This window comes from Protopterus annectens, chromosome 10.part0 (genome assembly GCF_019279795.1).
Source record: "Protopterus annectens isolate FY-2018-M chromosome 10.part0, PAN1.0, whole genome shotgun sequence".
NCBI lineage: Eukaryota > Metazoa > Chordata > Ceratodontiformes > Protopteridae > Protopterus > Protopterus annectens.
In genome coordinates, this window is record NC_056744.1 from 1,082,094,933 (window position 1) to 1,082,120,723 (window position 25,791).

The window sequence follows — 25,791 nt, forward strand, 5'->3', positions numbered from 1 at the left end:
AAAGAAAGAGATTTGATATGGTGCAATATTTATGCAAAGGCTAAAGCCAAATTAATCAATATAAATGCGGCAGCCCCAAAGATATTCGAAGAGAAACAGAGGCAAAATAATATCACAGAGAATGTATAAAAGAAGATAGTAAAGTAGAAGTAAAAAAAAAAAAAAAAAAAACACAGAAGTTGAAGTTATGAAGTGCCTGGAAAGTGAAGGATTTGGTGTTGAAGGTCTAATACGGGTTACATTACAGCATGATGGAACGATTCCACAAAGTAAGGAGCACAGGAAGATCAAGAGACATCTAAAGAAATATGGACAAGAGAAACAATAAGAGATTTAATATGGTATAATATCTATGCAAATGAAAAAGCAAAACTAATCAATACAGAAAGAGCAGCACCAAAGACTTCTGAAGAAAAATACAGGCAAAAGAATCTGGACATGGAAAACTTTACAATACAAAAAATAAAAAGACAGAGGAAAAGTAGAACAGGAGATTAGTAATGGAGAAGTTAAAGAAATAGAAACTGAGGTTATGGAGTACCTGCGAAGTGAAGGATTTGGTGTAGAAAATCTAATTCAGAAAGCACCACAACAGGACAGAGTAATGGACATCCAAATTAAGGGGAAACCAGTGGAATGGGAAGCAATTGGTCAGGTGCCATATGAAGATATTTTGGAGCCTTCCACAGGAAACCAGTATAAATGCTCACTTGAAGCCGGACAGCAAGGGAAGGAACAGGAAACTTCTGACCCAGTCAGTACTGAAGAGTGATAGGCCAGTGAGTTCCCATATGACAGAGCAACGGATGGCACATGATAAAATTGAAGAGAATGTGCCACAGGAAGATGCTATAGAACTTTCTATAGAATGCCTGCAGGAAATGGAAAACAAAAAATGTGCCCTCAGTTTAGAAGAAAATGAACCAAGAGAAGAGTTGCTTCATTTAATAGAGATAGACATATTAAGATCAATGACAAAAATAGACTGCAGAAGGTCAAATAAAACCCCAAAAGTCAGAAGTTTGATAAAACAAATGAACACAGTAATTAGGACTGTCCATAGAGATCCATGCGATACAACAGAAGTTGTGTCTTTCGGCTTTTCCCGGTTAGGGGTCGCCACAGCGGAACTCCGGTCCGCTAATGACTGGCAGTACAGTTTTACATGCTGGCTTGCCGGGCCTAACGCACAACCTTCAACGAAGGTACGCCCGTTCACGCATGTCGCCACACAGAAGATGCTCTGAGAATCGAACAGGCAACGTCTAACTGTGAGGCGACAACGCTACCGCAGCACCACCACCGCAGTACAGCGATATAACAGAAGCAAGCAGGATATATTACTGTGCAGCTAAATTAATAATTGATCAAGTGCTACCACAAGAACCTAGGGTAGTGAGGGAAAGGAAGGGGAGAAATTGAATACCATCATGGAAGTAATGAACAGAGAAAACTACAAAGCAATTAAGACAAGTGTCACAGTTAGAAAAGTACAGAAGAGGGAACAGATCTACAAAAATACTTAGAAAAAACAGATGATAGTAAATAATTCAACATACTTCTCAAAACTAACATTTGTTTACTGGAAAAGTCCAGCTGGGTCAAAATGTGCCCATTTCCAGTGAAGAGCCAAGGAGAAAAGCTCTAATACTATAACAAAACATACAGTGAGGAAAGCCAGAAGGGGGCTGAAAAAATATATCCATTCTCAGTTGAGACACAGGAGTAAAGCTTCCATAAAACACAAATAATAAACACTGTTTCATAGGTTCATACTAGGCTATCTGCCCTTGGGCATTTATAAGCCTAGCCAGAGTGTGTTTGGCTTTCGCCACCCATTTTAAATTAATTTTGCTATGCCCTTTTTCGAGGCGAGTATACTGTGCCTCTAACAGTGACTTGTTTAGCTTTCTGTAACATACACACAAAGGAAATAATTATAAATATACTTTGTGGACTGCTTACAGCCCAAAGAAAAACGGAAAGTAATAAATTATTCAAATGCAAGGTGCCTTACATAAGGCAACTTTCTAAGATACGCAATCAAGACATTTTTCACATCCAAAGTCACTACCCAAGAATTAAAAATGAGAGAAGGTCTTCCAGGCTCACTATCCTGAATGACTATGTTTACAAACTTATTCAGTTTTGACAAATATCAAACTGGTATGTGGATAGTCTCTTGGGTACTAAGAAATGTCTGGAAGATGAGGCCTTGCCAGACTTGGATGGAAAGTACAAAGGAAAAATTTTTGTTTTTTTTTTTGCAGACATCTGATCCATTAAATGAAGAAAGTACAGTTGTGTACACTTACCATAAATGTAGATGTTAGAGTGCATTCACTGCTGCAGTCCAAATTATTATCAGTAAAATAACGTGATTGAAAGACAGTATAAAAGTAGACCATTAGAGATATAAACTTATTGCCCTAGTATTCACATTAGAAGTAATGAAAATACTGCATGTTAATGGTGGGACACCAATGTTTTATGAAGAAATAAGAAGTTATGTGCACACCATAACATTCCATGTTTGTTGCCCATTCCGCCTATATTCTTGCTTGTTGGGGTCGGATCCGAGCATCGGTTCCGACTGAGCCTAATACAAAAACTCGAGAGCTTCTGCTAGCTCGAGGGTTAACCCCTATCCCATGACGCACTAGGTAAAATACCCAGATCTTGTTTGCAAGCGAAAAAGTATTAGTATTCTACATATTTATATGTATTGTCTAATTGTAGAAAGAGGAATCACAGACTCCAAAACCAACATAACTATATACATATCTATAAGATCATCTGCCCGGTCCTCCAGGAACGAAGGAGGGTGAGATGGAAGAATATAGGTGAGCTGGACAACAAACATGGAACGTTATGGTGAGTACACGTTATGTTGTCCTATCTCGCCGTAATTCTTGCTGGTTGGGACTGTGTCCCTAGCAGCTTTATCCTAGGGTGGGCTCAAGAAAAAAGACTCTTCAATACAGTGGAACCAAAGGAAGACCTGTTCCAGGAGGCCACATCTACTTTGTAATGAGTAATAAAGGTATGAGGTCTCACCCATGTGGCAGCTGCACAAATAGAGTCCATAGGAAGTCTAGCCTGTTAAAGCAGAGGATGTTGAAATCTCTCTCTTGTGGAGTGGCCTTTTATTTTTTCTGGTAATTGTCTGTTATTCTTACTATATGAGAAGGAGATGCAGTCTGTAAGCCATTTACACAAGGTTACTTTAGAAACTGGCAAACCTTTCTTTTTGGCTGAAAATGACACAAAAATCTGGTCAGACCTTCTGAAATCTTTGGTCCTATGCAAATAGAACTGTAGCTGTCTGTGTACATCTAATTGCCTTGTCACTATAATTAGGAAAGAACACAGGCAATTCAATTGACTGATTTAGATTGTTTTCTGAACAGACTTTGGGTAAGAAAGAGGGATTAGTTCTTAAGGACACACTGTCTTTATGAAAAGCTATATAAGGAGGGTGTATAGATAGAGCTTGAAGTTCTGACAGAAGTAATAGCAACTAAGAAGTGAGTTTTTCATGACAAAAACTTTAGATCACAAGATGATGCAGATTCAAAGGATGGCAAGAGTAAGGCAGATGGAACAAAATTAACGTCTCAAGGGGCTGGAGGTTCTCTGATCAGGGGTCTGAGTAAGAATGCACCTTTCAGAAAAGCCTTACATAATCTGTGAGACATAATAGACATTTCCATCTCCCCAGTATGAAAATTAAGAGATGACTGCCAATTGAACTCTGATAGTAGCTGCACCCTCTACTTCCTCAAAAAAATTGGAGAGAAATTCTAGAACTGCAGTAATAGGAGCCGTAGAAGCTTCTATATTGTCTTTACCAGCCCAGTAAGAAACTCTTTTTCCATTTACTTGAATACAGTTTCCCCGTAGACTGTTTGTGGGAAGAAACTAAGATATGTTTAACTGCAGGGGAGAATTCGTAACACCTGGCTAAGCATGGAATCAGAGCAGCCATGCTGTCAACTTGAGGGTCTGGATGGACAGATGGAACGCTCCCGATGAGTGGGTCAAAAGGTCTGGAACTGGGTCCAGAATTCACAGTTCCTCCAGCAAATGAGTTCAGAGAAAGGGGAACCAAACTTGTCGAGGCCAGTAAGGTGCAATGAGAATCATAGTGCTTTACAATGTGCTGGCTTTCTGAAGTACTTTGGGTATTAAGGGGAAGGGGGGGGCATAGAGTAGTCCGGGGGGCCAATCGTGAACAAGCGCATCCCTTGGTGACTTCCCCAGAGGGGGAATGAGGGCAAAGTAGCTGCTGCACTTGGCATTCATGGAGGTGGCAAAAAGATCACAGCAAGGCTGGCCCCATTTCTGGAAGATCTCTTCTGCAATTTCTGGTTTTAGGGACCACTTGTGAGGCAACAGAATCGCTTTGCTGAGTTTGTCCGCTATCACGTTGGATTTCCCCGGGATATGGGTTGCTATCAGAAAACATTGAGAAGCGACCGCCCATTGCCACACTCGCTGTGCCTCCCGACATAGGGGATATGACTTGGTTCCTCCTTGCTTGTTTATGTACCACACCACTGACATGTTGTCTGTCTGAATTGCAACAGTTCCCATCGGAAGATAGTCTTGAAATGCCTGCAATGCATACAGCACCGGTTTCATCTCTAGGACATTGATGTGCAAGTGGCTCTCATGTTCTTGCCATAAGCCTTGGACCGTCATTCCCAGATAATGCCCTCCCACTCGATCTGGGAAGTGTTCGTGGTCAGTACTACTGTTGGTTGTGGAAAAACAAAGGGGCAGCCGAAATACAACTGTTCTGTTTGTAGCCACAAGAGGAGAGCTTTCTTGCATGATTCCGTAATGATTATCTAGTATAAGGGAAGATCTTGCATGGACCACTGGGCAAAAAGTAACCACTGTAGAACCCTCATGTGCAGCCGTGCTAGGGGAACTAGAAGAATTGTAGCTGCCATGGTACCCAGAACCTGTAACACAACCATGGCTTTAACTTTTCTTTTCAACATTAAGATCCTGATTTGATGATGAGGGGACTGAATTCTCTCGGGGGTAAGTTTTGCCACCATTTCTTTTGAATCCAATTCTGTGCCTAAGAAAGTAATATGTTGTGAAGGTGACAAGGCAGATTTTTTTAAGTTTACTGTAATGCCTAGCCTGGCGCAAAGAAGCCCGGTTTCGTCCCTCGGTTGCAGAAGTAGAAGCTTGGTGGTGGTTGTCAGGAGCCAGTCATCTAGGTATGAAAACACACGGAATCCCTGACGTCTTAAGTGAGCCGTAACCACTGCCACACATTTGATGGCCACTCTGGGGGTTGTAGTGAGACCAAAGGGCAGGGCCTGAAACTGGTAATGACTGGCTCCCAGCCAAAAGCATAAATATCTCCTGGACAGCTTGTCCATCTTTATGTGGTAATATGCGTCCTGGAGATCTATCGAGCAAATCTAATTGTCTTTCCCTATAAAAGGGAATATTGACTGCAGTATTACCATCCGGAAATTTGATTTCTTTACGAATTTGTTTAATTTGCTGAGATCCAGAATAGGTCTCCAGTCCCCTGTCTTTTTTGGAACTAAAAAGAACCTTGAGTAAGTTCCAGATCCAATTTGGTCTACGAGGACATCTTGGATGACTCTTTTTCTAGCATTGCAAGTATCACTTGTGTTGCGTAGTCCTTTTGACCAGGTGGAACGTCTGGTATGGACTGATTTATGGGAGGGAGGGTGGAAAAGGGTATGTAATAGCCTGTGGATATGATCGTCTGTACCCACTTGTCTTGGGAGATTTCTTGTCAGGCGTTTGGGTACAGTGACAAACATCCCCCGACTGCCTCCAGACAAGAGCAGGTGGGCCTCCTTTCATGAGCACTGGAAGGGCCTCTCAGAGAATGCATCTCTGTCTCCCTGATTCTGCAGACCCGCGTTGCAGAGAGGTTGGAGTCTTCCATTTGCACCTCCCCCTCTGCCCCTGGGGCAAGTGTCAGCACGTTTGTCAGAGAAACCTTTTTGAGACTTGCGGAACCACATCTTCCCACCTTTCTGACCTTTGGGATAAGGTCTAGATGGGGAGGAACAATGGACTCTAATGGCAGACAAGGTTTTCCCTTCCTGCTCGCACCTGGTCAAAGTATCTTTCACCTTTGGTCCAACAAGGGATGAACCATCAAAGGGGGTATTGGTAAAGAAAGACTTGAAGGGTTCGGCAAAATTACAAAGACGCATCCAGGAATGTCTCCTTAGGGAAATTCCTTTAGCTGCTGCTCTGTTCGCTCCATCGGCTACATATGAAATCAGTCTCATGGAGGAGTTTACAATGGATTCGAGGGTGGAGAGCTTCGAGGAAACTTTGTAGTCCCCGAAGCTACAGAACCTTGAAGGGTATCTCCTAACTCTTTTAAGAGATCCCTTTGAAGCCTGGTAAAGTGGGTCAGGTAATTCAGCAACTGCAGGGTAAAGGCTGCTGAAGAAAAGGCATGCTTTCTATATCTGTTCATAGTCCGTGACTCTTTGTTGGGAGGATGAACAGATGAGAAGGTCTCAGGCAACTCCTCCTTAGTGGCCGCTGCCACCACCATCACATCTACAGGTACACCTTTGGTTAGAAACTCCTTCTCAGTAGGGACAGTGATAAATTTGTTCGGCCTCCACGGAACAGGCACCACTGTACCAGGGGAAGTCCAGCCTTACGAGATATGACATTAAGTAATTGGTCATAGGGGGAGCCACCCAGGAGGTGGAAGGGCGAGACCAAAAAGCCTCCAAGTACACCAATTCGCTCTCTGAAGGGTTGGTAGGTTTCCAGCCACCTCCTCTGTTTCAGGATTTCAAGAATGTCAGCCAAAGAAACATCCTCAGAGGGAGACCGTGGGGACCCTTCAGGATCATCCAGATCAGTATCTGATGTAACAGACTCAGATAACTCTGGTGAAGTTTCTGAGGAGACGATGCCACCCACTGGGCTTCCTGAGGTACTGGAAATTTACACTGGGGAGGAAGGGGCGATAAAGAGACTAACACCGGCACCTGTGAGGGAAGAGAAGATGGACCCAAGAGTGGAGCTGTCTAGGGTGACAGCACTCTCTCCATCAGCCTCAAAAGCCCCCTCGCTCCGTAACAAAGAGATCCTCTGCTCCGAAGATGCCAAGGATCGACTCCGAGGCAGAGCAGGTGGCTCCAAAGCCGATGTAGGAGCAGAGCTCAACCTCGCCAAGGCACCGAGTGGCAGAGCCGGATCGGACAGCTGTCTGCGCGGACTCCCCTCCCTGGACCCAATGGGTGAGCGTTGGCTCCCAGACTCCTCGAGATCCGAAGGACCCGAAGAAGTTAAAGATGATGCCAGAACCGATGATCCTAAAGGAGGTCCCAGTTTCGACATTTACACTACTATCAGATCCACAATCTCTGGCTCCAAAACCATAATCTAGGTCAGAGGAGGAATTGGAGATGGTGCCTTGGATGGTCCCGAATCCTTTGGGGTCGGAAATGACAACATTTTTGCCATTGCTGAATTTTTTTTAGCAATCTCTTCATCACCCGCTCCATGTCATCATCAGATAAGCTCCTAGAGGAACGGGAGGATAATGAGGGAGATCTGGCCCTCTCCAGAATGGGCAATCTCAATATGGGAGTGACCGGCTCCAATATTGGAGACCATCTCCTGCTCGGTAACTCTACCGACTCCGTGGACACTGGTGGAGTTGAAGAGGATGACTGTGGTCTGTTGGAGCCAATAACCCTTGGTTCTGATGCAATAATTTTCTTTGGCGGCTCGAAACTGGAGTCGCAATAGCAGGTCTCTTTGAAGCTTTTGAATGAGAAGTAGAGGGAGAAGTAGGCTTGGAGCTCTGAGAAACCTCTAAAGATTCCTGGAAAGTACCTTTCAAGTAAGCCTCTAACCATCAACTTATTTCTACGCTCCTGTAGCACTCTACTACTAAAGCCATGACAAATCGTGTAAGGATCTTGCAAATGGATGGCACTGAGGCAATATACACAGCTAGTGTGACCATCCATAAGGGACACTTTTTGAGTAAGCTGGTCACACTTTTTAAAACCAGATTGCTTATGTTCGTTTCCGTTCTTTCTCCTCAGACATTCTTAAAATGATATGCACTGTACTATCTATGCTAACCCAAGCTACCCTTAAACTAAATATTAGAACACCAAGGAATACGGCTCTAATACAAACTACAGAGCTTACTAACTATAGTAATATACACACCAAGAAAATATAGTGGAAAATATGAACTGCAAACTCGCACTAACTCTAAAGAAAACCTTAATTAAAAAAAAAAATATATATATATATATATATATATATTTTTTAAAAACACACAGCAACCGACTATAACAAACTAGATTTAGTAAGGAAGAATCCTCTAAGTTAAACGGATTCTTCCAAAGGGAAACAACACTCACAGAAAGGGAGCGACCCTCTAAGTTAAATGGGCCGCTGAGAGCCCTCCAACTTAAACGGATCTCTCATTAACACAAGGGAAAGGCACTACAAACATGACAAAAGGGGTCAAGAGAAACTATTGCAAATGGATAGAGAAACTAAGGGGATTTTGTAAGAAAATACAGAAAATCCAACTAAATAAAGTACTTACCAACGAGCCAGCAGAAGCACCTCTCGATCGCTTGAGCAGCAAACGAGATCTGGGTATTTTACCTGGTGCATCATGGGATAGGGGTTAGCCTCGAGCCAGTGGAAGCTTTCGAGCTTTTGTATTAGGCTGAGTAGGAAACCGATGCTTGGTTCCGAACCCAACCAGCAAGAATTACGGTGAGAAAGGACAACATAACATCTAGAGTTAAACAGTACAAAGCAGAAGAGAAGTAGGTCTTTATCAAGGATTACAGCAGGAGCAGGTCCAAACTTCTAATAAATATTCTTTTAGTGTTAAGTTTAATGGATGAAAGATTCTGGTTGACTAATTGTTAAAGGTAGACAGTTCCAGACTCTAGTTAGGGAGAAAGAGTACAGACTTTGATCAGCAGATTCACTTGCTCTATGCTTGTCGAGAAGGTGTTGGTTTTCTGATCCAAGATTGTTTAGGTACAGAGCTGTGAAATATTGAGCTGAGGGGCAGGGCAAGCCATAGGTTTGTAGCTTGAACCACATGCCTTTCAATACTAATCCTCATACTATAATAAGGTCAATATTAATCCAGAGTGGTCTCTTACTTGGGATAATGCATACAAGTATTTACTGTATACCATATATATGCAGGAACATTTTATGCTGTTGCACAACACCTACCCGACTTGCAATAAATTAGTAACCATGCATAAATTATCTTTATCTGATTGTCCTGTGTGGATAAAAATGCTGACCTACTTCGTATCTTCTGGTTTAGTAACTCTATTCAAGCCTAAGCAATTATGTACTAATTTCATTGATAACAATTATTCAGAAATGAACAAGGAAAGTGCTATAAAGTGCATGCTGTGTATTCAAATTCAGTAACACTTGTCAGAAGAAAATTATCTGCCATGCATTGTATCAGTTTAGTGTCAAACTCATCATTACTGAGCACTGCATGAGAAGAACTCAACTTGAGACATTGTATTTTTTCATCAAGGGTCCTTTAGCTGTATGGAAATTATGGAAATAACATCTGGAATGATCTTAATATAATCTGTTATGCAATTAATCCCAGGTTAAAACTTTATATGTTTAGCACCTTACACTTCTGTTTTTGATACTGTTGCCTTTCCTACTCCAACTTACAGTCTTGTCTTAACTGAACACTGTTAAGAATTGAGCTTGAAGTTTGTGTTTGTAGTTGTTAACCTTACTATGCTGCTTTTTCAGGGCGGGTTCTAAGAATCAAAATGACAGGCCACTATTCAGTATCAGCTGTACAATTGTCTGTGTGCGTTCACATAATAAAGCAATTTAACTTTATTGTAACGACTGTGCTCCTCTGTGATGACTGTTTCAAATGTTTTCAGTTTGTTTTCTTGCTGTGGTGTTTGAACATCTATACAATATGTGACATACACCTCATGCAATTTAACCTTTTTTTTGGGGGGGGGGGGGCTGGCAAGGTGATTTTAAAAGGCAGAACAGACATTATATAAACAAATGACTTACCAGTAAATCATGGTAAAACTTCTGATCATTTTTCAGTACCTCCTGGGTGGAAACCACTTGTTCAGCTTTTCCTTCTTTTGTTTCATGTAAGTGACTGTCTCCCTCTTCTGGTGGGAATTTCAAACTCATGCTTATGCTCTCCCCAAGTACAGGGCTCTGCACTGTGCTGTGGGACGCTTGGTCATTTCTGATGGGAATGCAACACAAAAAAAGCACACAATATCTTTAAATGAATGCATACCTGTGCACTGTACATACTATTTACACAAGCATGAAGATAGCGAACTAGAGAAAACCGTACTCTAGGAAACTGCAGGTAACAACAAATCATTAAAATGAACCAATTTTTCACCACTTCAGTCCCCACAATAAAGCAAAAATAATGGACAGCTAATTTAATGCAACATTTATTACATATTCTGCAATGAAATCTGACTTTTAAAGATAGATGCCCCTTAGAAGACCATGCTTGAAACAGTATGCATCCATCAAGGCAACACACAAGGATATCACACATTAGAATTCTGCACACTGCTGCCTTAAAACCATGCTTGCTACATATCAGATTCTGTCTATCAGAATAAGAAATTATAGCAATGCCACATGTTGCACAGTTGCACACTGTGAATTTTAACCTTTTCACACATTTATTGCAAAACATCAAACACTTGTGCCACAAGAGGATCTTCTGCTCTCGAAGAAGCAAAATAGCATATCCCAGAGGATACTTTTCCTCTTTTTTTACCCACACTTCATGCAGACAAACTCGTACCTTAGCTGACCAGTTGGCCCATTCATTCCCCATCAATGGAGCAAGGGCTGGTTGACAGGGGACATCATTCAGACAGCCATCAGGACTGGTTTCAGATTTTTGCACTTTTTTTTAATTTGGTATGGGAAAAGTACATATGCAGTGTTTAAAAATGTGATAGAAGGTATGTACTGTTGCTTGCAAATATTTAATGAATACTCAAGTGTTATTTCTTCCTGATGGACAATTGTCGAGCAGTAAAACATGAATGCAGTCATCTGTACAAAAAATCAAAGGTGAGAGAGATGAAAATAGAAGTTATGTACTTACCATAACTTGGCATCTGTGTTGTCTTAATTCTTCCTCACTGTTGGGTCCTTCGATCCGTCTCGGCCACATTCACAAGACTTTAGGATCACAGTCTCAAGCTTCTCCCTTTCCCAAAATGCATCATACCTTCCCTAACTCCTCAGATCGAGTTTGCTGTCCTAATACGTAATATTATCAGGAAGAAATAGAACAGATTGTGACGTCTTTCTATTTTTGTTCTAAGTCAATGTACCCCACCGGTGTCAGTGGTAAGGACTGAGGCTCCTTGATTACTGGTCCAGAGGAGCGACGTCACACAGATAAAGGGTTTCTGTGGCCCAAGCCATGAATTTATGAGATCCAAATTCCTATAGGTATCTTCTTGAAGATACCAAGGCTGGGAGATAGATGGGAGGGAAGTGAGGAAGAATGAAAATGGATAAAACAGATGCCAATTTATGGTAAGTGTGAGGATGTAAGATATTGCCAGCTATGCCAGGTGAAGTGGGACAGTGGATGTGTGGTATGTGCCAGTACAGCTGGCTGGAAGCTAGAAGAGAATTGCGTGTTATTTGGATATCAAACTGATTTGTACAGATGCTTGTGTTGAAAGTTTATTTGTAAAGTTGCTTGCGTTAAAATGTATCAGTGTGCTCTGCCGGGCAGAAAAAGAAATGTACATGTATTATTTTAACTGTTTAAATGTACATGTTTAAACAGAGGATACTGGAAGAGACGTTAATCTCAAACTTTAACAATAGTAAGAAATTAAAGTAGGCCATAAAGATTTTATCTTACAGTTCTCAATGCAGCCAGAGACAAAAAGTCTGTACTAGGAAGCTTCCTACATTGTCATTGGGGTGAACTAATGGCTACTTCGGAAGGGTGGAGGTTTGAAATTATTTTATGACTTCCAGGAGCTGAAGCAGATCTTGTCTCTGTGTGTGTATTACTGACACACATGTACTAAATCCTGACAGCTTCTAGCCAAGGGGGAAGCATGGGAATCAGACATCAGATGACCAGATGTATGTGATGCCATTCTGTAATCCACCATCACTAAAAATGATGTTTTAATACTAGGTGGGACTGAAGTCGCATGGCACTCTGTTTTGGAAATCTGACATAGAAGGATCACTCAACTACTTCATCTTGCCTTGCTCTAGCAAGTGACCAGGGCATATTCTTTAAATTAGTCAGGAAAATATAGTGAGATTAGTTAAGGACTGCTTTTCTGTGTGTGTGTGAATCTATTCATTTGTGTTATTTTAATATTTCCTGTGGTTGAAACTGGTGTTTATTGTAAAGAGATATTTAGTATTTTCATGTTTTTTTTATTATTTATTATTAAATATATTTAAACTTTTCATAGTGGCTACTCTTTTAGAGAATATTTTAATCTCTGAGAATACTTATATATACTTGTTGACAGCTCTGGCAACTCCTGAAAACCTTATTGCATTGGCCAAGCACTACCATTTGTATCAATATTATTTCACTAAGAATAATTTACTACCCTTGTAAGAGCCTTGGAGTAGCTGGCTTTGGAGTGGCTGGTCGCAGTGTAACTACTTTATAATCTGGGCAGAAAGACCATAGCTAGTAAATCTGTGTCAGCCTTTCCCAGGTGTGTGTGCATGCACATGAAAATCAAATTTTAGAGTGTGTGTGTGTCAGCTGCTTGGAGCAGGGGCACAAAGCACGGACTTCACAGACAGAGTGGTAGAGAACTTGGCTGAGGTCTCAAATCTACAGCTGTGCCAGTGGGGGAGTCTGACTGGGACCTGGAGGGAGACAGAGAGAGTAACCCAGACCCCGGACTGAGTGTGCAGGATGCCGTTTAAGAGCTGCTTGACCTCAAAGCACAAAGAAACAGGTGGATCCATAGTTAGACCTCTGCTTAACATCCATTTATGAATGTCTGCCCTGGATCTGCTCAGCTAGTCTGACAAGCTGTTCTGTTCTGATAGAATTTAAACTGCCAGTAGGAACATACTGTGATGAATAGCAATACTCCAATCAGTTACTGGTAATCTGCATAAGTGCGTAGGATTTTGTACCCGCCCATATGCTAATGTACCACATGAAAAGGGTGTTACCAGACAGAATCTTGAGAGTTCCTAGGGACCAAAGGTAATGGGAAGATTGGAGAGTCAGAATCAATGCTTTAATTTATTTTACAGTTTATATGTTTGCTTCTTTCCTTTTTTTTTTCACAGCCCTTGCACCTTGAAACCCTAAGAACAATCCTCCCCAGGCCACATCAGTTGCACATGTACAGACCTTTCGAGAGGAGGAAAATAAGGATTGAATGATCCACTTCCCAACAAAGGCAAGAGAGGTACAGGGAATGACAATGTTGTGACCAAAGACATTTTAGGCACCACTAAATTTTCCTCATATGCAGTCTGGCAAATGGAATAATTTGTACTGGGGATGCCATGTATCCCAGGGCTCTCAGAATCTATTGCAAAACTCAGATAAACACCTGTCAGGGATAGAAATTAATTTGTTAAGAACTGAATTTTGTCTGAAGGAACAAAGACCACCACAAAAGATGTGTTGAGATGGCAACCTAGGAACACTACAGAGGGAGAAAAAAATTGGACTTGACGTTAAAGACTGAATCCTAGGTTCAAGACAAGACTGACAGTGAACTGTAAATCTTGGGAGAATTTTCTCCAGAGCTGTGGCTTGAAGCAGGAAGATGTCCAGATATGGATATATGCAAATATCTTGGCTCCTGAAGAATGCTATAACACTGTCAATTCTTTAAGAGCATTGGAAATCCCAAAATGCAAAGCAGTAAACTGAAGGTGAAATCTCAAGTCTCAGAATCTTAATTTCCTGGAATCTGGATGAATAGGAATATGACGGTAAACATTATTCAGACCCAAGGTAACTAGAAAACCTTTGAGAAAAAAATCAGACTGGAGTGTTAACATCCTGAATTTTGGAACCTCGAAAAGGTGCTAAAGGGTAAACAACTCCAGAATTAATCTCCAGGTACCTTCCTTCCTTGGGAGGAGGAAAATTCTGAAGTAGCATCCCCTTTTCTCTTTGTTGCAGAGGAAAAGGTTCGATTACACCCTGATCATGAAGGTCTGGAATAACAGAGGGAACTAGACATTGCTTTGGAGATGCTTATAGAATTTTATACTAAGGAAGGAAGGTAATCCCACCTTTTTGGAAAGTTTGTGATACTCAAGAATCCCCTTGTGATGGCATTCCAGAAGGGAAGTTTGACAGAAGGTTTGTTGAGAGGCTTGGAGAATGGAAGGCTGAGGTAGGGCAAGGAGGGGAGAGGGTAGCCACACTAGAAGATTTATCTGAGAAGTGTCCTTTGGCTCCTTTAAAATCAGATTTGGGCATGTATTCCCACTTCATTTAAGAGTTTTTGCCTTTCTGCTGAGTGGTCCTTTTGTAATAGAAAGGATCTGGTTTGGAAGGCTAATTTTTTTATTTTGGAACAGGGGAAATAAAAACTTGACAATCCACACAATTTTGCCCCTTTCCTCCATTTTTTGAATAATCAGAAGGTGAACCAAAGAGGCAAGTCCTTATCCAAAGTAGCATATAAAAACTTAAATTTGACATCATTACATAGTGACTAGAATACGAGTCAGAAAAATCTCCTAAGTGCAGATCCAGTGAAAGATGCCTTGGAAGAAGCATCTGCAGCATCATATATCCGCTTAATGGAGTGATGACCAACTTGAGAAGTAGAATAAATCATATTTTGAACAGCAGGATCTAAAGTCACTATCAAGGAGATTAGGAATAAACTTGGACATATTGCCAAAAAAATAACTGGTAACTGATGATATGGATTTGATAATTTATAGTACAGAAAGCTACTATAGCCAAGTTTAAACTCTTTCTGTGCCACTCCACTGCCCTATCTTTATAATTAGGTGCGGAATTTGAGGAAGTAAAGTTTCAATGGCCTCTACCAGTCAATAGAAGTAACTGCAGGATCAGATGCAGGGCTATTTGTGACTGTGAGGGAATTTATAACAGTGGCTAGGCTTTTTTAGTGTAGGGGGCTGAAACTCTGGAGCTACAGAAGCAGAAAGAAAGGTGCTTTCTAAACAAAAGAGGGCTAGTAGAAAGCATAGGAACATTTAAGGGCAGTACACTGTTGTACCTCTTCTGAGATTTAGTTAGTTGTTTATGCTCCCAATTAAAATGTTGCATCATTTTTTTGGAGTGTGCCCAATGTGATGTCTTCTTTTAGTTTCTTGGTTTTCATTTTGGGTTATGAATATACATCTGATGAGGGAGCTTCTGAATGCATAATGGCTTGTGCCAAAGCCTGCAAGTTTTCTAATTAAAGGTTTAACTAAGATAAATTGTTTCGGAGGGTCTTCAGGACAAATGCCTGACAGAGTAGCCTTTGGTGTTATAGCCACATTCTAAACAGAAAAGCCACTGGTCATGCCAATCGTTATACAGGATCTGCCTACCACAGAGGCATTTCCCCTTCTTAGGTGACATGAGCAAAGCTCAAGTCAGAAAAAAAAGCTAAATAATGAGGAAAGCTCCCCCCCAACAAAACACTTAGCTTTCTTTCATGAAGGCAACTGGATCATTTTCTACAGCTGGTGGACCATGCTTCAGATGAAGCTTTCTGGACTGGCATCAACAATTGCAGAGGATTTTCATGCTCATATGTAGTCTTTGTTCACAGGCCTAATGTCAGATGTATAGCGGTTGAAGAAGCACCTAAGCATTGGTATACTGGCCAGATGTATGGTATCTTTGGCAGAATACATACCATCTACCAGCATTACTGCAGTAGCGATCCAATGAACAGATGAAGATGGTATAGGAGGACATGACTTTTATACCAACTACATGAAGGGAGTGGAGATAAAGGCAAAGTACAGATGTTCGAGTGCATTCACTGTTGCAGTCATTACATTTGGGTAATCTGCTGGCAGGTTGCCCTCAGTCGGCCTGAATTCCAAAGTCTTGGGTCCTGAATCGGTTGCTGTCTCCTCTTCCATGACGTCAGGTCATCAGGGGTATAAAACATGCAGCCAACACCATTTACTTCAGTTTTTCTTGCCCCCGATTGTCAGGTGCCCCCAAAAAGGTAGCAAAAAAAAAAAAAAAAAAAAAAAAAATTATATATATATATATATATATATATATATATATATATATATATATATATATATATATATATATATATGTGTGTGTATATATATGTATGTATGTATATATACACACACACACCCACATACATGCATCAATATAAATTTTACCTTCATCTACAAGCAAATACACCACATAGGTTGCAGAAGATAGAGAAGGAAAGATAAACTCCAGAATGACAGGGGGATGGCAGGAGGGTAACCTGGACTGCAACAGTGAATACGCTCGAACATCTACATTTATGGTAAGTGCACACAACTATACTATGTTCTTCATGTTTCACTGTTGCAGTCATTACATTTTGGGTAGAATCCCAAAGCTACGGCTGGGAGGCTGGAGCTAAAAAGCATTAGGAGCGGCTATAAGGCCCTGCAGAACTGAAGTGGCAAAGCCTGCCCTGGATTTAGAGTAGAGAGGCAAATGATAATGCTTTGTGAAGGTGTGAACAGAACTCCAAGTAGCAGCCTCTAGAATGTCTTTGGTTGGTACTCCTCTTAGAAAGGCTGCTGAAGTAGCTGCAGCTCTGGTGGAATGAGACCTAATGCCATTGGGCACAGGTTTACCATGGTGTAAGTAGCAGAAATGGATGCAGTGGTTTATCCACTTTGAAATAGCCTTGCCCTCTGATCATGCAGCATATGTCACTAGTAATTGCTCAGTTTTTCTCAGAGCTTTAGTCCTGCTTAAGTAGAATCTTAGCTGTCTGTGTACGTCCAAGGAATGCAGAATTCCCTCCTCCCCCTTGTTCTGTGGATTTGGATAAAAGTTTGGCAGATGAATTGCTTCGTTAAGAGCCACACTGGAAGCCACCTTAGGCATAAAAGTAGGATTTGTCCTCAGAGATACCCTGTCTGGGTAAAATATGATAAAAGGCTCTACAGCCATGAGGGCCTGTAGCTCTGAAACTCTTCTTGCTGAAGTAATTGCTAGTAGCAGAGCTGTTTTCCATGATAAGAACTTTATATCAGCAGTAGCAGCTGGTTCAAATGAAGACAGGGTGAGCTTTTCCAACACATACTTGAGGTCCTATGCAGGCAATGGTGATCTTCTAGGAGGCCTTAAAGTTTTGGCTCCTGTAAGATACTACTTTAGTAAAGGATGAGAAAAGATTGGTGGCTCTGTATTGTAATGAGCTGAAATGGCAGAGGGATGGATTTTTAATTGATGAGAAAGCTAAGCCTTTGTCAAGCATCTCAGTTAAGTATTGCAATATCCGAGGAATAATTGGTTCTGCTGTATCAGTTCCTTGTGCTTGATTCCAAGCACAGAATCTCTTCCATTTGTCAGCATAAGATTTTCTAGTACTAGGCCTTCTGGCTTCCAAAATGACATCCATCACAGCTTTACTGAGAGGTGTTGTTTGTATGACTACATGATCAACCATGCTGCCAGGTTCAGAGTCTGTAGTTGATTGTGCAGGATCTGATTGTTTTGCTGGGACAGTAGCTGTGGTCTTTGAGGCAAGGTCCAAGCTGGGTATTGAGACAAGTTCCTTAGGACTGGGTACCAGTATTGGTGGGGCCAGTCCGGGGCAATTAGTATCATCTTTGGTTTCTCTTGTCTGACTTTTATGAGGACCTTGGGGAGAAGAGGCAGAGGAGGAAAGGCGTAAACTGAGGTTTTTCCAGCTGAAGGATAGGGCATCCACTTTCCATGCTAGTCTGGATAAGTCCTTGTGCAGAATCTTTCAATTGATAATTTTGAGGAGAGGCAAACAGATCTGTGTCTGGGCTCCCCCATTTCTCTGCTGTCATGCTGAAGACTTATGGATTTAGTTTCCACTCATGTGGATCCATAAGGTTTCTGCTTAAGTCATCTGCCAGAGTGTTTTGTTTTCCTGGCAGGAAATGAGCTTGAAGATGTATTTGGTAGGTCAAAGCTGTGTTCCACAGTGCCATGGCTAATCTGCAAAGGGGGTACTGTCCAAAGGCCAGTTACTGGTTTCATCTCCAGTCCAGCTGGTGAATCTGGGAATCTTGAGGCAATGTTACAACTGCCTCATGTACACACACAGACAACCCTCTCCTCGTCCCAACAAGTACAAATATATGTGAGAGATGCAACCATACAGCCAAACTGGAGGCTGAGGTCTCTCGACTCAGTACTAGCGTAACCAGTCAGGAGGGGAAGGTAACCACACACACCACAAATCCAGTCTCACATTGTCCTACCACAACTGCAGACCAAACACATAAACACACAAACATACTCGGAGGCTCAAAATGAAAATCTGCCAAAACAGCAGAGACCTCCAAAGCACACACCCAAGCGGCCGCTACTCCAAAACAAAACACAGGCAACACATAGCTCACAAAGTCAGTGTGCCAAACAGCCACAGCCCTTAAGGCTCAACAACATACCTGATACACTTGTAATAGGGGACTCTATAGTCAGAGACACTGACGTCCCGCTCACCAGGCTGAACAAAGAAAAGGTCACAGTGAGCTGCCTGTCAGGCGCTAGAATCCGCCACATAACACAAACACTCAGGTCACTACAAAGCAAGTACAAACATGACTCAGTCATTGTCCATGCTGGTGTGAATGACCTGAGACGTACCTCCCTGGACTACATGAAAAGAGACAGAGGAGCTCTCTGATCATGTAGCCCAGGCCGGTATGACCCTGACCTTGAGCAGCATCTTACCCTCACCAAGAATGATGCCTCAGTATAAAGACAAAATGATCAATTTCAACAACTGGCTTAAGTATTGGTGTCATTCAAAGGGGAACCAGTATCTGTCTGCCTGGGATGACATGCTCGATGAGCCACGTTGCTTCTTAAGGGACGGCTTGCATCTGTCACCCCCTGGGCTTTTGGATATTGGCAAAGGCTCTTGCCACCCCCATACTGCCTTTTTTAGGCAAGGCTCAAAAGACAAACCCACCTCCTTAGACAACACAAGTAGAAAGAAACTAAGGGTAATGCTGCTCAACGCCAGAAGTCTAAACCTCACGACTCACGCTCTCGAAGCCCTCCTCAGTATGGAGAACATCAATGTCTGTGCAGTGACAGAAACCTGGTTCAAGGCTCCAGAGAGCACCCCATCACTACCAGGTTATACCTCATATCATGCTTTTTGGCCCCACAACTCAGACCGAACCACAAAAGGAGGGGAGTATCCATATTCATCAAGGACACCCACACCTCCAGGTTAGTGGCATTGCACGAAGCATCGGAGACCATCCATGTGCAACTAACAGTGGGCAAAACTGCCTTTCAGTTTGTAACATGCTACAGACCACCCTCTCATACTCAGGAACCCCACTCGGCCTTCCTGAAGACACTGGAGAATATGAAGGTCTCTCCAAACACCATCATATTTGGGGGACTTCAACTATCCAAACAGACGGGGAGCATTACTCAAGCCCCAACACCCTAGCCCAGAGGTTCCTAGAATTTATAAACTCAAATGCTATGGAACAATTGGTCACCACTCCCACAAGAGGGGAAAACATACTAGATCTGATCAGCACCAACATGGGAACACAATGTTCCATACCAGAAGTATACCCCTCATTGGTAAGATCGGACCATAAATTAATCTCACTAGAAATCCACATCCCGCCCCCACCCCCAGCACAAAAGACCACAATGAAGAACTTCTCAAAAGCTAACTTCACACTTCTTAAAACCAAAGTGGAATCCTTCAAGGCCTCCAGGCCAGTGGAAACCACGGCCCTATCTGCTGAATCCTTTACAAACACATTCTATGGACACCTTCAGGAATGCATGGATCATGCAATCCCAAATAAAACCAAGACACATTCCCCCAAAGGCAGGCGTCCTGTCTGGTGGACCCCAGCCATAAACAAGCTATACAACAGAAGGAGGAAGCTACTACATGATAGAGCAAAATCCCTAAAAGGGAAAGCATCTCTGATCAGTACTAGCAAAAAACTATGATCACTCATAAAAACATCCAAGGCCACTTTCGAGAGAAAAATTGCACAAGCAACAAAAGATAATCATAAGGCTTTCTTTAGTTATGTTAGAAACCTGGGTGGCAACTCCCAGATATGCTCAGAGTTAGTCCATAAAAACAAAAAATACACTGAAGCCACAGACATTGCCAACATCCTGGCAGACAGGTTCAGTGCAAACTCCCCCCACCCCAAAAGGACAAATATCTCTCCTAGCAGAGTGTTGCCTCCCTGACATCTCAGATGCCCAGGTGAGAGCTGCCCTCTGCAAAGCAAAAAACACAGCATCAATGGGACTGGACGGTGTCCCGGGCTGCATGCTACATGAACTACAAGAAGAGCTATACCCTTCACATAAAGCTGCTATTCAGTCTTAGCCTTACTACAGGATATGTACCTAAAGAATGGCGTACAGCAACAGTAGTCCCACTCCACAAAGGAGGCGCCTCTACGGACCCTGGAAACTACTGCCCCATAAGCCTGACTAGCCTGGTCTGCAAAGCTATGGAGAGGATCATTATGGAGCTCATAAACAAAGACATTGGGGACCTACAGACACTGGATCCTGCCCAATTCAGCTTTGCCAAGGGCAGATCCTGCCTCCTGAACCTGGTAGATTTCTCTGAAACAGTCACCAAGGCCAATGATGAGGGTAAGGTGGTCCACAAAGCCTACCTAGACCTCGCAAAAGCCTTTGACACAATACCCCACTCGGGCATCGTAGACAAACTCTCCAGCCTAAATATAAACCCCTATGTCATAAGATGGGTTGCAAACTGGCTCAAGGACAGAACCCACATGGTCAGAATAGCTGGTGCCATGTCAGACTCTAAACCAGTTACAAGTGGCGTCTCACAGGGCTCAGTCCTGGGACCTCTCATTCGGAATATATTTTTCTGAGGTACAGGCTAACACGAGAGGACTGTGGCTGATCAAGTTCGCAGATGACCGCAAACTGGGCGCCATAATTGACTCTCCAGCTGACACAAGCATCCTCCAAAAGGGTCTCAGAGACGGATAACTGGTGCCAGAGCCATGGCCTTAAACTAAACGCCAAAAAGTATATAGTTATACCCTTTGGCAAAAACAAAGTGCCTACAAATTACCACATAGGAGGTAATCCATTAAGTACAGAAGAAGTAATTAGGGACCTGGGGACCCAAGTTGATAGTAACCTCTCCTTTGACAACCACATTGCCAAAGTGGTTAGGAAGACCTTCTATATAGCCCACCTTATCACGAAAGGATTCACATCTAGATCAAGGGAGGTCATTGTGCCCCTTTACTCATCCCTCATCAGGCCCATAATTGAGTACAATGCCCCATTTGGGATGTACCTAACCAGACACCTGCAGCAACTAGTAAGACCCCAAAAGTACTTCACTAAGAGGATCAAGGGACTCAAACAGATGCCATATGCTGCTCGGCTAAAGAAACTCCAGCTCTACTCAGTTGCATACCGCCTACTCAGAGGTGATCTATGCCTGACGTACAAAGCCATGCCCAACCCTGAATTAATGGACATGCTCCACCTCAGAAAATCCAAATCCCTTAGAGCTACGCGATAGAGTGACTTGAACCTCAGCACAGAAATAAATAGGACATGCTGGAGGGACAGATTCATAATCCAGAGGCTCTCTTCACTCTGGAATAGAATCCCAGTCCATGTTAGGCAGAGCCCCTCACTGACTCTCCAAGAAAAATCTTGACGAGTGGATGGGAGATCGTAGGTTTACCCTGGGGATCACTTCTGTGTCACTACTAGACAGAGGCACAGTAAACACATCCTTAAAAAGGGCACAGAAAACTCATTCCAAGGGGTGGCGAAAGCCAAACACACTCTGGCTAGGCTTGTAAATGCCCTAGGGCAGATAGCCTAGTATGAACCTATGAATGTGTGCCCCCTTGCTTGTTTATATACCACATGACTGTGGTGTTGTCCATCTTTCAGTAGTTGTCCTGGGTGTAGTAAGTCCTTGAAGGCTGTTAGGGCATTTTGAACAGCTAGCATCTCTTTCTGGTTGATTTCTAGATGCATTTGTTTTGGTGACCATATGCATCTTCCTGCCATGTGCCCCCCCCCCCCCCGGCATAATCTGATGCATCTGTTGTTATGGTTTGGCTGGCAGGGGGTAGAGTGAATGGCCGTCTCATGTTTTGGTGACATGCCTTTGCCTACCACAGAAACTCCTGTCGCAGGCAAGGAATGAGAGGAATCATCGTTTCCAGATTGTGAGAATGTTGACTCCATAACCTTTTTAGGTACCATTGAAGTTTCCTCATATGCAGTCTTGCACATGGAATCAATAGGATGCAGGATGCCATGAAGCTCAGAGCCTGCAGAATTTGTCTTGCAGAAGACTGGGTTTTTGTTGCCATCAGTTTGAAGTAAGTAGGCAGTTGCCTTTACTTGTCTGGTGTGCGGTAAGCCATCTGGGCAGTTGTATTCAAGCTTGCACCCAGGAATGTTATCTTTTGAGAGGGTACCAGATGTGATTTATTTTCGTTTATTGTGTACCTTAGGCATGTTAGAAGCTTTTTCACAAATGCCAGATGTTGAAGAAGAGTGTCCTTGTTCTCTGCTTGAATGAGACAGTCGTCCAAGTAAGGAAACATTTGTATACTTCTTTGTTTGCAAAATGCAATTACTGGTGCAAGGCACTTTGTAAAGACCCTGGGCGCAGTAGATAAGCCAAAAGGCAGTGCACAGAATTGGTAATGCATTAAGCCAGCCTTGAATCTGAGGTATCTTCTGCACGATTGTCTTATTGGGAAATGCAGGTATGCCTCTTTTAGGTCTAAAGTCACCAGCCAGGCATTCTTGCCCAGCATGGGCAGAAGCTGCTGCAAAGTCAGCATTTTGAATTTTGGAATGTCCAGGTATATGTTCAAAATCGATAAATCCAGTATTGGCTGCGAGGCCTTGTCCTTTCTGGGTACCAAGAACAGTCTTGAGTAAAAACCTTGTCCTTTTTCCTGTTCTGGTACTGTCTAAATGGCCCCCCATATCCATGAGGGACGTAACCTGTTTCTGTGCCTCTGCCCATTGATTTATTGGCAGATCTGGCCAACCACTAGCAGAGTGTGGAAATGGAATCTGTATCCCTGTGATACGATGTTTAGTACCCACTTGTCCTGGGTTATTAACTGCCAATTTTGAGCAAAAAGTGTTAATTTTCTCCCTATGGGTGCTGCCAAAAGATAAGTGCTTGGTGCAGGCAGAGGGAAGTCATTGGGATTGCTTTCTGTAGGTTTGCGCTTTATCTCCTCCAGATTTGGAGGTGGAAGCGCCCCATTGCTTTGACCTGTATGAATCATGCGAATGGTATCTGGAACCCTTAGGGCGTCTGGATTTGCCCCTTTGAGCTCTGTCTGACACAAGAAAGGACCAATTTTTTGTAGGCCAGTGTCTACTGAATCTTGGCAGCTGCACTTGTAAGAAGTCTAACAGTTTGCATAGACTTAGCTTTGCCTTCCATTTTCTTTAAAACCTCTTCTGCCTTAATACCAAACAGAGAATCATGCTGTAAAGGTGCATCTAGCAATTTAGCTTTAACATGATCAGGCAAATTTTGTTCCTTTAACCAGGCATGCCTCCTAATCACCGATCCAGTAACTGCGGCCCTGCAAGAGGCCTCTAAGGAATCAAAACCACATTGCAATGTATGCTTTCCAACTTGTTCAGCTGCATGCAATAATTCCTGCAATTCTTTATTTTCTGCACAATCTGAAATCAACATCATTTTCTGTTTCAGCAATCCCATAACATGTTGTTGGTACTTAAGCATATGAAATCGACAGTTTAAGGCCCTGATTGCCAAGGTTGCAGATGTATAAACCTTTTTTCTCCATCTGTCCAGTGCCCTTGAATCTCTGTCTGAGGGGGGTGGGGGGTAGGATTTTTTGCTGTTGAGGCCTTAACTCTCTTTGGACCCTGTGAAATAGTTTCAGGATCAGCAGCAGGGTTTCTAAATAAAAATGTATGTGAGTCAGGGACCCTGTAATATCTGTCAGGCTTACTGGGAGCCGGAGGTAAGGAGTCAGGGGTCAAAATTGACTGAAAACACATCATCCACAATGTCTAAAACGGGGAATGGCTAAAGGCCTGTGCTGAGGGAGAAGGAGGAAATCCCTGAGCCTCTTTATTGATTCTGAGAAGTCTTGACTCTCCCAGTGAAAAAGCTCCCACAAAGTATGCAAGGTTTCTCCAAATGAATAATCCTCAGGAGGAGATGCAGATGGAATAGACTCCTCAGCATCAGAATCCTCATAGGGAGGCATAGATAATTCCTAAGAGGAATCAGAAGAAATAGAAACCTGATCTGAAGATTCATAATCAGTGTCTTGCCTAGGTCTCTTATCAGGAGGGGGATGGGTACCTCAGATCAAGGTAATAAGGTCTTCAGCCATTTTGATCATCTGTTTTTTAGGCATAGAGGCCTGTGCACGTGGCTCATGCATCGTTTTTTTAGTTTTAGAAGTTGCTTTAGTCTTTGGTCTGGCAGCTTTCGGTTTGATATACAAATGTTGAGGTCTGAATACACCCTCGGAAGCCGGTGCCTGCTCAGCGGTTCTGGACCCATCCGAGGGAGATACATCCATCGGTCCAATACCTTGAGTATCTTGGGGCATGCCAGGCTCCACATGGGCATTGGTAAAGGCCTGCGACTCGAAGATAGTGGGTATCAAGCGCTGCGAAAGTGACTCACTGAGTACCGGCGAACTGGCGACTGGCTTAGGAGAAGCTTCCTTGGTTTTGCATCTCTACTACCTTTCTCTGTCCTTTTCTTTGCGTTTTTTATGTACTCCAGTAGTCTGATTACTATCAGATGACATTTTTGGGTAGTTAAATATGTTTCCAAAATACTTTGATGCAAAAATATACCGACGCTTAATGTGTGCTGGTTAAATCTAGCACAAAACCGACAGCCAGGCACGTTGTGATCAGGGCCTAGGCAAGGAATACAGTGTAAATGGAAATCCTTATGATGTATTGCTTCCTACAAGTAAATACAATTATTAACTTTTTCTGACATCGGTAAAAAGCAAGAAAAAAGTTTCCCCAACAGGGTACTTCACTTTAGTGAAGACTTCGGTTCTGAAACTCATACTTGAATATTTCAGTAGTCGGCCGACCGGCACTTGCGAAATGCTTCTGCTTCGGGCACCGCGCGGCAATTAAGACTGGAGAAAATGGCATCAGCTGCATGTTTTATATCCCTGACGACCTGATGTCATGGAAGAGGAGACAGCAACAGACGCAGGACCCAAGACTTTGGAATTCAGGCCGAATGACGGCAACCTGCCAGCAGATTACCCAAATGTAATGACTGCGACAGTGAAACACGAAGAACATCATCAGCTGGGCTCTGAAAGTCTGGTCAGACCTCAGACTGTAGGACAGTTCCCAGATATTAAAACTGCAACAGTGATCCACATTATCATCTTTCTCTCTACAGCACATTAGGAAAGAAAAGTGAACTGCACATATGGTAAAGAATAACTGATGAGAAGAGGACAGAACAAACAAAGAAAAAAAGGGCATTTGCC

General features: G+C 42.7%; 1 protein-coding gene across 1 annotated transcript in view; it reads right to left on the reverse strand.

Moving 5' to 3' along the window:
- Positions 1 to 25,791, reverse strand: part of STIL (STIL centriolar assembly protein) — a 1,728,658-nt gene that overhangs the window by 245,515 nt on the left and 1,457,352 nt on the right. The window contains exon 15 of the mRNA XM_044085829.1: positions 10,099 to 10,285. Coding sequence (XP_043941764.1) covers positions 10,099 to 10,285 — 187 coding nt within the window. The remainder of the gene's footprint in view (positions 1 to 10,098; positions 10,286 to 25,791) is intronic.